General features: G+C 34.5%; 1 protein-coding gene across 2 annotated transcripts; it reads right to left on the bottom strand.

The window, feature by feature from the left end:
- Positions 1 to 478: 478 nt before the first annotated feature.
- Positions 479 to 13792, bottom strand: LOC115963965 (polygalacturonase-like). 2 transcript variants are annotated; one of them, XM_031083231.1, is made up of 12 exons: positions 13669 to 13786; positions 10706 to 10767; positions 5102 to 5169; positions 4881 to 5006; positions 4627 to 4764; positions 3771 to 3941; positions 3235 to 3261; positions 2813 to 3020; positions 2611 to 2692; positions 1241 to 1349; positions 1014 to 1142; positions 479 to 911 (listed from the first exon to the last, which is right to left on the bottom strand). In XM_031083231.1, the coding sequence occupies exons 3-12, from the start codon at positions 5111 to 5113 to the stop codon at positions 681 to 683; spliced, it is 1233 nt and encodes a 410-aa protein (XP_030939091.1). In that variant the 5' UTR covers positions 5114 to 5169; positions 10706 to 10767; positions 13669 to 13786; the 3' UTR covers positions 479 to 680. The 2 variants fall into 2 exon arrangements, with proteins under 2 accessions (XP_030939091.1, XP_030939090.1); XM_031083230.1 differs by lacking the exon at positions 10706 to 10767 and having other exon boundaries at positions 13669 to 13792.
- Between the last annotated feature and the right edge of the window lie 902 nt (positions 13793 to 14694).

Here is a 14694-nt window from a genome sequence, read left to right as displayed (position 1 = left end):
TTTAGGGGATAGTAAAAACTTTCCCCCCTATCTTACTTTGTCCTACTTGACTTTTTTCTACCTTGAAAAGATAATGAGACAATGATAGGTTTTGCTCGCCCCACTCTACCCCTATTTGAAACAGTCAGACCAAGCAGTAGGTTTACTTTTCAATCAACTCTAATCGACTCATGGACAACCGTACTTTTTCTCTTTCTTTTGACACTTTTATAACTTCTCCTTGTTTACTTTCATTTTAATCTCACTAATGCTAAAACCAGCTCATTAGAAATGACAAAATGCCTTCAATTAACCTCGCTCTTGACCAACCTTGCTCTTGCCTCATGCAAATTTTGCCCATCCCAAAAAGGGATTGAGACACCCCTGATCTGACCCCATTACACTCGTTGCCATCCTCTCTCTCTCTCTCTCTCACACACACACACATATCTATAGAGAGAGAGAGAGAGAGAGAGAGAGAGAGAGAGAGAGAGAGGCCTAGATGAAACGAGGCCGATCCAATTAGCCCATTTAACTCGTATAGAAGTGCTGGTCCATGAAATGCATAGTCTCACACGAGTACACAACCAATGATAGTCACTAACTTACAATTTTGCTTCTTTGCTACTTTTTCTTGACATTTGCAGCACATATATATGAGAAAATTTTCATAGAGTGCCTTGAATGATGTCCCAAATCTATCAAGATTGTAGACAGGACTTAGGTTGAACCACTCCAGAATCGGTGCCATGGGCATTAGTACATTCAGAGGTGACTTGCTGTCCAGATTTATTTGATTCAATCTTTATGTTGCTCAAAGTTATTCCAGTGCAAGCAACAGATTGACTGCAATTGAGGTAAATTGCTGCATTTGAGCTTGATGTTCCAACTATGTCATCGTAGGTCACTTCGCTTATGTGAACTCCAGTTGACTGTAGTTAGAAAAGTTAAATTTAATTAATTTGCATCACATATATCTTACAAGAAATTAACTACGATTCTTTCTAAATATAACAGGGTTTTGTACGATTTACCTTTGGCTCACAATTACCTCTTGTACCATCAAAATTATTGCAGTAATTTTGATCAATATATATTGGGTTTTTTACTGATTCCAAGGTGATGTGCTCGAATGAAATCTTTCGAGCGTAACCTAGTCCAATCTTTTTACAAATATTGTAAAAGTATTAGATATAAATAACAGAACATTGTAATTATTTCTCAAAAAAAAAGAAAAAAAGAATTGGTCTAGATTTACTACCTGCCATGTCTTGATCCGAACTCCATTTGTTGTTCCCTTGAAATTAACTTTCTTCACATGAATGTTTTCAACTTTGACAGAATTTCCATACCTGCCTAAGCTTCCAATGCTGTTTTGAAACAAACGTGAATATAAGAAATTAATCACTTGTTGCAATCGTACATGTCTAAAAGCATCTCCAGTAGATTCTCCAAATTTTTGTACTGTTTAGAAAATGAACAGTGACTTTTACCTTTTAGCTACTCGTTTTTTCAAATACACTTTCCAACAGATTTTCTATCTCATTCTTTATCTCATTTAAATATTATTTCTTCATTCATTCTTTATTCTTCCTATATTCATTCCCAACGATTATATTTTTCAATGAAAAGTGTTATATTCACAACATTTTTTGCAATACTTTCACAAGAATCACATCAAAATCTTATGTGGAAAGTTGTTATTAGTTCTAATTTGAACCCACTGCTGAAATTATTATTTTACTCACCATTATTAATTAATAACAATCTATTACTTAAAATTTATTTTATTGTGAAAATATTGTGGTAGCATTTCTCAATTAAGATTTTTTATTTTTTATATTATTTTTCCTTTCTTTCAATTCATTCTCATCCATACATTTTCATTTCTTTTTTTCTTTTTCTTCTTTCTTGTTTTTCTCCTCCACACACGTGTCCAACCTATCTCTATCCTCCCCTTCTTTTATTTTCTTTTTCTCCCTCACATTCAAGAACATTCCGGACTCTCTCTTTCATTCTCTAGCTCTCTCTTTTTTTACTTTTTCTATTTCTACTTGATTCTAGAACACTCTCTAGCATGATCTTTTGACTTCTATTTCTACTTCTATTTTCTTTCCTCTTCAGCTCACTTCACACACACACAGCCGACATGGCCTTCGTTTATCTTTTTTTTTTCTTTTTTCTTTTTCTTCCTTCTTTTCTTGTTCTGATTCACTTTGTTGTTACAAGGGAGCTTAGATAGGGTTTCATGCTCTTGATCTGTTGTTTTTGTTTTGATTTTAGATTTGTTGTTCTAATTAAATTTGTATTTTTCCCAATTCTTGATCTGTTGTTTCTATTATGATTTTAGAATGTGTTTGTGTTTTGACTTGGACCCTTTTTTATTCTTAATTTGAATGATTATCTTATCTAATTAAATGTAAAAAAATATATTAGTCCTTGATGTGGAACTGCTTTTTTATCACTTTATTTTTAAAATCCTAATTATTAGCATATTTTCTCCGACAGAGCGTGGGGTGAATGTGTAGACAAAGCAGTATATGATAAATATTTTTTCCCAAAATCTAAAGAGGATTGCATTGAAGAAATAAAGGATTTCTAGCATGGAAAGAAATGTAGTAGATGACCCACCTTACTCCATGACCCGGTCCACATGTAACATATGATACGTTAATATTAGATGACAATTCTCCAATGGAAACACAGTCGTCACCTGTTGATAATGCAATGTTGAGTCGGTTCATATATCCATTGTCATGTCATTTTATAAATCTTTTATAGTTGATTGCATATTAATTAGTTTGATTGAACAAAAGTGACTAAAATTTCTTACCTGTAGCTATGACAGAGTTGTTGACAAGGACATTTTGAGAGAGTTCAATGTGAATGCCGTCAGTGTTAGGGCTACTTTCTGGAGCTGTTATATGCATATTCTTAACCAAAATATCACTACTCTGATTTACCACTACATGGTATCTGGCACTGTTGATGGTGTAAATGTCGCTAATAGTACTGTGCTTGCAATGTATGATATTCAATGCCTGCAATACGGTGTATAGATAGAAATTATATATAGTAAAAATGTTTTTAAGAAATTGCACTTATTTAATTAATCATAAAAACACTATGCATATAACAAAGAGTAATCAACATAAAGCAGATGTTATAGATTTGAATTCTATCATATCTATAAATAAATAAAAAATACCAATGCATATAGCACAAAAATAAAATTAACGATATATTGATACTTACCACTGGTATTATTGTAGCGCATCCCACCTAGGGAAGAAAAAAGAAGAAGAAAGAATTAGACATTGAAAAAAAAGACGTGGGATAGTGAACTATAAAGATTTTTTTTTTTTTTTTTTGGGAGAAAATACAGAGATTAATTATGATTGAACTTTAATTTAAAGATGGTTAATACTAATCAATATATATATATATATATATACTATTAATAACAGGATTTTCTGTTTGGTCTTTATCATTTTTAAACTCTCTAAAATATTCTTATTTTTTAATTAAATAATTTTAAACTTAAAAAGACAATTTGGTTAAAAGAATAATTTTCTATTTAAAAAAAAATTTCTTAAATTTTAGACTTCAAATTTTTATTAATTCTCGTGTAGAAAAAGATCCTATAAATTAGGATGCTTTTTCTATCTTATTTTTAAATATTATTTAACTAAATCCAAGATATAAAAAAATAACCTAATTGCAAAGCACGTTTGTATATGTATATATATATATATGTATATATATAGGATTTCTATCCATATAGTCCGTACCATACTAGGGTGATCACTACAAGACAGGTCCCACCATTCCGAACCATGGCCATTAAAGGTGCCGTTGCCAGTGATAAGAAGTCCGGTCACACCATGAAATATTAGCCACCTTCTTGCGTTACGCCCCCTCCATACACTTGGTGAGGATGGCGCATTAATGGTTCCTATTACCTGTACAAATTTCGATCATTTACATTATTTTCTTTATTGTTTAATAGAATATATATAAACATTTTTATAGAATATGTATATATATATATATATATAAAGGAATGAGAAAAACTAAGTACAATATTTTAGATTATTCAATTGATTTTAAAAACCCAATTGTACTATTAAATTTGATTTTTTTTTTTTTTAAAAATGCTAAAATGCAAAATTGACTTTCTAACTTTCTTCAGATTTCATTTCAGTCCTTTAACTTTGCTTTTTATCATTTCAATCCTCTAAATTTCAGATTTATTCAAGATTTATTCAATTAAAGTCTTTCTGTTAAATTTTGTTAAAATTTTTTGAAAAAAAAATTAGAAAATATTTTTTAATCACTAATTGAATTTTTTTAATTTAAAAAATTTGAAGAAAAATTTATGAAATTGAAAAATTAACCACAACGTATAACAAAAGTTGATGGAAAAGTCTTAATTGAATAAATGTAAAGTTAGAGTACTAAAATGAAATCTGAAGAAACTTAGAAGGTCAATTTTGTATTTTACCCTTTAAAAAAAAGATAACATTACATATATTATAGGTCAATACAACATATAATTTAAATTTAATTAAAGAATATGCATCTAGCAATTGTATCTGAATTTTATCGTAAAGTAAAATATTCTGCACTATTCATCTTTCTCGTTACCTGAAATGAAATGTTGCTAGATTTGCACGGACCCTGAAAAGTAAGAGGATAAACCAAAAAATCCTTGCTACTTGGCACCACGACTGTAGGATTTTGAGTTGCTGCGCTACATGCAGCCTTCCATGCTGCCGAAAATGCCTGTACGTAGTACATAATTTTTAGCAATTTATATATATATACCAGCTAGGCTTTATATTTATTAGAAAGAGAGGGAGAAAAGAAACAAAAATTCACTAGGAAATTAAGAAAAGTACATTGGAATCATCTGTTTTCCCATCTGCCTTAGCACCATAATCTAACACGTTGAAAATCGTTTGGGCACTTGAGAAAGGCAAATCAGCAGAAAATAACCCAAAAATGAGCATCAAAGCAAACACGCCCTGCAAAGAGAAAAGTAAATATTAATGCTTATAGTTTTAACCAAACCTAGTATTATTATCAAAAACCCAAAGAGTACAAGCTTCTCAGTTCTCACCACGGCTTTCATTATTGATTCAGAGACGTGTGTACAGCTCGATTAAAGTTGTAGAATTAGTGGGTGATCTACAAGGAAAATTGAAGATTAGTCATAATTGGATAAATTAAAAAAGAAGTAATAAGAGTTAAAATATTGTCAGTTAATAAAAATTGTAACTTTATCTAGTTATGAGAATGTGGATACCAACATTTTTTTAAAGGGAATCCATATTCTCATAAAGAGGGCATTAGGTGGAAATCTATATCTTTATTTTTTATCTGACTCCCTTGTGTGATTTGCAACCAAACGTAATAACCATTCAACATTCTCAAAACTCTTAAAACATTACTAAAGTCTGCATTTTATTTGTAAGAAACTCCACTGAGGGGCTTACATTTTATTTTTTAGAAACTCTCAACTAAAAAGAAAGAGAAGCAAAACCCCAAAGAGAGAGAGAGATAGAGAGAGAGAGAAATGATTACAGCTAGGATGCTCAAGTTTGGGACTGGATGTGTAGGAAGATAATCTTCATTGAAACTATTTATACGTGAGGGTATCTAACACTCTATTTGTTTCAATGTAAAATAATTTCAAATGTAAAAAATTTTATTGTAAAATATTTTATAGAAAACATTTTCAAGTGTTTGGAATAACAAAACACATGAAAATACAAACCATAACCTGCCACCCCCAAATGAGCAAAAACCACCACCAACCACCCCCACCACTAAATGAGCATAAACCATCCCAAAAAACCAAATCTAGAAGAGAGAAAAAAGACAGCCACCACCATCACAACATCCCAGCCACCACTTAAAAATCTAACCAAAAAATCATAAATTTGACCATAAGCCACCAACAATCCACAATATATGAGCATTAAACCATTTTTTTTTCTTTTTAATTTTCCTCCTCCACACTTTTTTCTCTCCAAAGGTGTAGTCATTGATGGGCCACACAATAAGAGTACATCTCAAAAAGAGAGCATTATACGCTACGTGTCTAACATGCAATTACTTAAGCAAAAGGTCCTCTAATGGTGCTCATGCTCCACTCATTTTTAGTCCTAAATACAGTCAAAAAGTCTCTTAAAATGTCTCTTATTAAATACCTCTCTCTCTCTCTCTCTCTCTCTCTCTCTCTCTGTTCTTTAGATCTAAACAAACACAACAAAAAAAAAAAAAAAAATCCAGTCTCTTGTAGATCTCTATCACTCTCACAAAGTTTTCGCATCAACCATTCAACAACCATAGTTACCATATGAAGTTTAAAATCAAGTCATAACATCAGTAGATGAAGTTCAGCATCAATGGCCGAATTTTTCTCTCAAGCGTGATGAAGGAACTGCGTTCTGCATGAAGTTTAGTATCGGTACGAATTTGTCTTCCTTGGTAGTTGAGTGTGAGTGATGAGGAGTTGGTGATGGGCGGTGCCGGTGGAGCCTGGAGCTGGCTGATGGTGCCGATTAGAACTTGCTGGTGGTAGGATAGAGGGATCGTAGGTGGCTGGGTAACTTGGGTTATGAGGATAAATCCAAGAGGGAGAGAGAGTGTGACAGGGAGAAAGCGTGAATGTTAGCAAGCAAGAGGGAGAGAACAAATGTAAAATATTTTACCAAAATTTCAAGTGTAAAATATTTTACACAAATTTGTCTAGGTTGATTTGGTTGACTGAAAATATTTTACTGCAAAACAAATATTGTAAAATGTGAAAATATTTTCCTAAAAATATTTTACATTGAAACAAACGGAGCGTAAGATAAGCAAGTGCAATTTTTTGCAACAAGAAAGAAATTGGTCAAGATGGGTATTATTGTTAGAATAACAGCAAATTAATAACGTCTAAGGTCTAGAAAAATTTAAGGGAGAAACAAATTTTTTCTAGGAATATAACAAATTTAAGGGAGAATAACAGATTATTACTAGGAATATAGCAAATTTTATCTAGCAAAAACGGATTTGCCTATTTGTAATTTGAAAAGCCAAGACAAGAAAGAATAATGATGAAAATAGAACAAATAAAAACTAACTTACTAATCAAAGAAAATAATTCATAGTGGTTATAGGAGGCGAACTTGCGGCCTTGCCCGAGGTTGGAATTGGGCTAGGTTGGGAAAGAGGCCCAATACAACTAATTTGTAGAGATGGATGGTCAAGGTTAACCTTTTAAGCCCTAGTAGCCACGGTTTAGTAACTTAAAAGGAAGAAGGTTAGCAAGGACAACAGTTGTAACAAAGAAATACTGCAAAGAAATAGAGATTCTTAATCAAGTTCTTCCTCAGGCTGACCGAGGAGCAATGATTGCTTAAAGATACGGTCCTCTGTTTTACAATGATTACTTTCTCTCTCTATTTTTCTCTCTCTCTCTCTCTCTCTGAACTTTTTTCGATCCTTTGGACGGAGGACCTTCCTTCCTATATATAATTGTTTGGATTGCATCTCAACCCTCCACTTGGTTGGTCTTTGATCTTTCATTAGATACTTGTCTCATCATTACTTTACTGGTGGCGGTAAAGTAGGCTACAAGCTATGGAGGTATTGTTCAGCAGTCATTCTGCTATTAATGCGGTAGGTTGAGCTGGTATGGTGCATTAAATGTGGAGGTGATAAGTTCTTTATCTAGAAGCTTCCTCCTGCTCTTGCTTGTATGTCACTACTAACTTCCTCAATATTCAACCTTATGATCTCGGTGGTTTATTTATGGTCTCCCAAGAAGTATCCACTCCTCGGGCAGGTTTTCCTCCTTAGTTTCCCCAACTGGACTTTCCAGGCTAGACTAGGCCTAATCTGATGAATAGTTGGCCCCAGTTGCCCCTCGGGTGGATTCCACTTGATGATTCCCTCTCTTCGGACTTTCCCCTCCCACAGTGGTGATGCAAATGTTTAGCTTACAGATTCATTATCTAATTTTCTAGGATAACGGGATAAGTTGCAGAGTTGATTGAACATGATATCAATATTGAGAACTGTTCCACATGATTATTGTTTTGTATAACAATTAAGTTTATGTGTGTGCGTTTGTTTATAAAAACAAAAGGTATAAATTTAATACTTATACAAAATAAATTTAATACTTATACAAAATATAATCTACTTCCATATTGATATTAATTCGTTTAGGGTTTGACTGACATTCGTTTAGGGTTTGACTGACATTTTCTATGTTCTCTATTTTGTTAGATTGCCTATGAATCATAAATTCAAGTAACTTGTTCAGGATTAGATCTTAGAGTCTTTGAAGTGTTTTAGACATTGCTCAAGTTGAGACAAGTCAAGATTCAAGAACGTACAAGCTGCAAAAACAAGAATTCAAAATCTGTCAAAGCTCGATCAATCGAAGAGAAAGCTTGACCAATCGAACTGCAATTTGCAAAATTTTAAAGAAGGCCCAACAACCCATGAAACGTTTAGAGTTTGAATCCCATTGTCACGGCCCGAACCCAATTAGGTCCAAAGCATGAGAAAAGAACCATTAAAATAAACTGTTTAAGGGGGGGGGGGGGTGGGGGGGTTTCTTTTTTTTAATAAAGATAAATAAACATTGCGAACTCTCTACAATATAAGTCAAAGCTCTACGAGACATTTATAAACAAAACAAATTACAAATCATGTCTTCAAATATACATGAATTGGAAGCTTTTAAGGATGGGGAATTGGAAGCTTTCAGGAGCTTCATCAATACCATTTATAGCACTCTTGTAAGGAGAATCGGGGAGGATAAGAGATGTTGGCTGCCTCGTAAAAGTAAGGGGTTCACGATTAGTGCATACTACCATCTTCTAGTTGGCCACAGTGAACAGTTTTTCCCTTGAAAAAGCATTTGAAAGCAGAAGATTCCCTCTAAAGTGGCTTTCTTTGTATGGACGAACTACTGCCTTGGGGAAATGTCTAACAATTGACAATTTAAGGAAAAGAAAGGTTTGCATTTTAGATTGGTGTTACATGTGCAAGTGTAATTATGAAACTGTTGACCATCTATTCCTTCATTGCCCGGTTGCTTTGGAATTGTGGGAAATGGTGTTTGGTTTATTTGGAGTTTTTGGGTTATGCCAATGTCTGTTGTTGGGTTATTTGCTTGCTGGCAAGGTCGACTTGGTCGCCATCGTAATGGAGATATATGGATGGTTGTTCCTCATTATTTGATGTGGTGTATTTGGAAGGAGAGAAATAATAAGTGTTTTGAAGACAATGAGCGTACCATGCCTGACCTCAAGCTTCTATTTTTTAGAACTTTATTGGACTGGTTCTCTGTGTGGAGAAATCATCCTTTTTCGTCTATTTTGGATTTACTTGATTTTTTATATGTTCACCCATGTATACTCCCTGTGTACTTGGGTGTCCCTCTCTTTTTAATATCAATGAATCTTTATTACTTATCAAAAAATATACATGAAATTCCAAAACTCCAAATAGATCAACATAAAATCACAATCCTTCCTAGGATAGGCAACCTCAACGACAGAATCTAGGCCTACCATGCCCAGGGTTAACAAACCTCAAGAGACCAACCTCCGATAGAATTAGCTATGGTCTCGATAAATTTAGTAAGTTGGGTCACCACCCAACCATAGCATAAATCTCTCAATTAGCATAATGCTCCAATCACCACCAATAAAACAAGCTCCATTCCCGAGGTATAGCAAATTTATCTAAAAAACTATTAGAGAGTGGGATGAACTAAAGTCCAGTAAGTAGCATAATTAATGGAGGTGGAAAAAATGTGAGACTTATGATAATGAGCATTTGACAAAACATTTCATAATTTGGGAATTTCCATTTATATCATGCAAAACTATTTTTCTTAATAAAATGACAAGATTGATTAAAAAAAATGTAGCACCAAGCTTTCTCAAAATATTTCAATATGAAACTACATACTATTTACTGTGAGCTATCAAAACATCCTTTTAAAACCTGAAAATTCAACCCAAGGCCACATGACAAGCCGCCATAAAGACATTAAATATGCTACAAAGACATCAAGTTATGCCACAAAGACATCAATTATGCCACAAAGACATCAATTATGCCACGAAAACATCAATCCGCCACAAAGACGAGGTGCCAAGATACCAATGTCACAAAGACTACAGCATCTAGCTCGGTAATCGCCGGGTAATCACATGTCACAACCCAAGGGTAAAAACATGAAAAGCTCACAATTTTCATGAAATCAAAACACAGTTCAATTTTAAGTAGTTTCACAAAAACCTTTGAAATACCCAATATATTCACAAAGGTTCTCAAATTTTCCAAAATCATTTCTTGCCAATAACATTTTCTATCAATTTCCCAAATACCACAAGTCAAGATAAAACATCTTTAGAATTTTCAAATAATGCAATAAATCCATAAAATTCATTCCCAAGAATTATATCAAAGATACTTATCTCTTCCATACTAAAAAATCATACATTTCCCCATATGCAATATTAAACATGATGCGCTTTTCATATATAATCATATATAATAGAGTCACAACACAATACTTTTTAAGAAAACATAGTTTCACAAATAATTTTTCAAAATATGTTTGACCCAAAAACAAAGTTTATGCAACGTGGTTATTTTCCAAAAATCCCATTAAAAAGCTACTTATCTCAGCAATTCAACCCAAATTTACCTCAACCGGGCACCGCATTCAACCAATCAAGTTACCAGTTCCATCACCAAGTACCTTGGAACCTAGAACATAAGTATCAAGCCTATTAATAACAAGGCCCACTACAAATTACATTATCAAATTTGTCTCCATAAATCGGAATCTCAAAAATCAAACCTAAGGCCCTAAAGCCTAGCTTGACCATCCCAAGACAAGTATCCCTACCCAATTGGGAACCAAACAAGCATACAAGAAACTTATAGGACTATAACGCAACCAAAGCCTTTAATTTCCCTACCGCAAACAATGTGCATTTACCAATATGATACAAAGTATGTTGCTACCAATCCATGATAAAATTAGTCAAAGTAAAATACTTGTCAAAGAAAGCACATATGAACTTACAAGCTAAACCACACAACAAAAGTTTGGAGTAATTTCCTTAAAGTTACAACATTCTAATCACACTTTCAGATAACTTGCAACATATCAGTCCTTTTTATAAAATTCGTTTGGTTTACTTAGTGTTATCCAAAAAGCTTGAAATTAAATAGGGAGAAGCTTTTATATGTCTAGTATGTACCACCAAAAATTTGGCTTAAAATGGTTTTTCTATAATTTATTAAAAATCACGTAATGCAGCTTACTCAAATCTGTCAGGGACAGATTTACAGTCCAAAAATAAAATTATTATAATCTTAATACTATGTCAAAAACTTTCAGCCTCGATTAACCTTAGAGCTACATGTTTTAGCACATAATAACAACTAGGAATGCAACTCATAACCTCATATAACAGTCATCACAACACAAGTCAAGAAATTTGATCCTCTAACTCATATAGGCAATTTACCAAACACTTGGCATGCAACAAGCACATGCCCACACTCACATATGTCAAAGCCATTCAAATGCAAAAGAAACACTTAGAAATCAACTCATGCAACAACAAAACCCATATGAACAAGGATTTCTTTGTAAGAGTTACTGCAAACAGTGTTATGTGGTAGCTTGTGAAGCTAACATCTATCCTGGACCATATGCATGTCACGTGACCAACCAAAGTCACCAAATTCACTTAACCACAGTTGGCACTTAACCACAACCCCAACCCAAGTAAAACAAAACAAAATCCCAACCATTTCTCTTTGCCGGTCCACCACTCTCTCTCTCTCTCTCTCTCTCTCACTTCACCACTATTTGTCGCTGCCATCATTTCTTGGCAGTGATACCTCGATCAAGTTGGCTCAATTCAGCAAAAACACTCTTTTCTCTCTCCATTTAGTCTTAAATCTCTTACAAAAATGGGAAAATAAAAAATATTCTTTTTGGTTGTGATTGACCCATGGTTTAATTGGAAAGTATATGTGGAATTCGTGGTTGGATTTAGCTGTAAATATTTGATTTGGATCAAATTTCGTGTTTAGAACTATCAAGGTAAAAAGAAAAGATTTATTTTTGAGAAGTTTGGCTTGAAATGGGGACCGAGAGTACACATAGGCCAGTTTGTTTCTTGTTTGAAAGACAAATTTGATTTGTAAACTATTGCAGAGGAAGTCAAGTTTTGCTGGTCCTAAGAAGGTATATTGTGAGTTGGAGAGAATATTTTGGATGCCTAGAAGTTTTTTTTTTTTTTGGGGAAGCATGAAGATGAAAAATTCGATATTTCTTTTGTTTTATTTGTTGTAAACCTTTAGCTTCAGTTTTCTATGTGAAATTCTTTTCCTTGGTTGCTTCTTTCTAAAGCTCTAAATCCCTTGTGGCTTTGCAAATATAAAAAGATGGTCTTTGTTGCTTTTGGCTATAATTTCTGATGTGGTCCACTTAGTAATCAGATCTGAGTATGGTGCATGCACATTGAGTCACTAATTTTTTCAGATCTGAAAATATTTCCTCATTTCTTTTCTTTTTTTCCATTTTTGTAAGAGTGTAAGAGTAATTGGAGAGGGAATGGCTTAGTTGAGTCAAGCTCATTAATGGTGTTGCTGCCAAGAATTGGCGGCAGCGTCGAACGGTGGTGGAGAGAGAGAGTGAGGGGCTGGCTGGCAAAGAGAGAAATGGTTGGGTTTATTTTACTTGGGTTGGTTAAGAGAGAGAGGGAGGGGCAGAGGGTTGGTGGCCTGGTGCTGACTGTGGTTAAGTGAATTTGGTAACTTTGGCTGGTCACGTGACATGCACATGGTCCGGCACAGATTTTAGCTTCACATAACACTGTCTGCAACCAAAATACCTCTTCAATGCAAAAATCCCCCAAATTGGTTGAAATTTTCAGATTTAAATAAAACCCTTGCTACCCAAATTCTCACAACCCTCTAATATTCCATCATTAGCCAAACCCACCAAGTATATACCATAAACATCATCAAATAACAAAACCAAAATATTTTAATGGAAGGAATTAAGAGAACTTATATTTTTTTTTCCTACCTCATCTATTGAACTAGCCATGCCTAAAGGGTAGGAAGAAGCCTCTAGAACTCTTAGTGGTGGCCAATGTGTAAAGAAGAGCCTTCCATGGGCCGGCCATGAGAGAAATTTAAGAGAAATAAGATGAGATTCACGTGGGGGTGAGGGAGGAGAGAGAGGTAGAGGGATGTGTGTTTGTGTTTGTGTTTGTGTTTGAGTGCGAAAGAATGGGGGCAGCCGATCAAGAGAGAGGGAGATATTTGTAGGATATTTCTTTATTCTTTCTTTAATCTTTATTTATTATTTTTTTAATGTTTTTTTATTCTTCCCCCTTCAAACTCAACATAAACCAAAACTCAGAACCTAGAAACCCAGATAGCAACAAATGTCAGGAACATTAGCAAATCTTAAAACCAGCAAATCATCAACTCATACAAAAGAATCAACAAATGTAAATATCGGTGGCCATGGGCCCATGATGAAATCTAATACGTTATGTTGGAAAAAACCCATATGATGAAATCTAAAGATGAAAAATCCATGCAATCAAATTTGAGTACTTGAGCTGGTGTTCTTACTGGTGGTTGAGGCGAACTCCGATTGCAAGCCACCGCCGTCTGGGACGTTCACTTCAGAGGAGGAGTTTTGCTGCCTTCTTTCCTTTGTTTTGTGAGAACTGAGAAGAAACAGAGAGAGAGAGAGAGAGAGAGAGAATCCTGAAGAAATAGAAAAAAGTAATATCATGCTTAGAGAGGTACTGCTCATAAGCAGTGTTATGTCACATCAGTGCAGACGCAGCGGACCCACTGAGCTCCCAACGGCACTTTTGTGTTTACTTTCCCAACTACCCAGCACTTCACTCCAGCACTTCACTACTTCATTCATCACTTTCCATTTTCCTTCTCCCAAACCCACAGCACAGCAACAACTGAAGCTCAACTCTCCGCCGATCAGCACCTTCAGCACAGCTCCGTGAACCGATTTTGTTTCCGGTGAGACCCATATTCAGCCCCTCCCATCTGTTGGGTTTTATTTTGATATTTTTTGTTTTTTCCATGTTCCTCCATTTTTTTGTGTTGTGTTTACTGAGACCTTGTGGAATGGCTGTGAATGCTTGTTTATTTCTCTTCAGCGGGCTCACAAATTTCTCTTCAGCAGACCCACAGTGCCGCGATGGGTTTACTGTTGAACACAGGTCTGTGACTGTGAAGAAAAAGACCTTGAAGAAGGAGTGTGTATACATGAAGAAGAAAGCTAAGCAAAACGCAACGTTTCAATTAATCTAGGTGGCATCTAAACGCAACGTTTTACTTACTGAAGCTTGTTCCGTGGTTAAGTGAAACGGTGCGTTTGGACTGATTTAAGAATTGCTGAGCTGCTGGTTTAGGTGCATGATTTGGTTGGTGATCAGCTTAACCACTTTTTAACCAACTTCCCCAATCCTCTAGCAACTGTAATCCGCATAATGTGGGGCGGTTAAGTTATGTTAGGTGAATATAAACCACTGTAGTTGGGTAATTACTCTTTATGTAATTCAGAATTATTAAGTGCCCGTTTGTTTGGGCGTTTTGAGCCCAAAAGTTGGCTTTTTAAAAAAGCCAGCC

This window comes from Quercus lobata, chromosome 10 (genome assembly GCF_001633185.2).
Source record: "Quercus lobata isolate SW786 chromosome 10, ValleyOak3.0 Primary Assembly, whole genome shotgun sequence".
In the NCBI taxonomy this organism is placed as follows: domain Eukaryota; kingdom Viridiplantae; phylum Streptophyta; class Magnoliopsida; order Fagales; family Fagaceae; genus Quercus; species Quercus lobata.
This window is presented reverse-complemented; position numbering and strand designations above follow the sequence as displayed.

Excerpts from the sequence above, each read along its gene's own strand:
- LOC115963965 (XM_031083230.1), bottom strand. Across the intron at positions 4,765-4,880 it reads GGAAAACAGATGATTCCAAT|GCATTTTCGGCAGCATGGAA; the intron begins GTACTTTTCTTA and ends TACTACGTACAG. Across the intron at positions 3,021-3,234 it reads GCGCTACAATAATACCAGTG|GCATTGAATATCATACATTG; the intron begins GTAAGTATCAAT and ends ACCGTATTGCAG.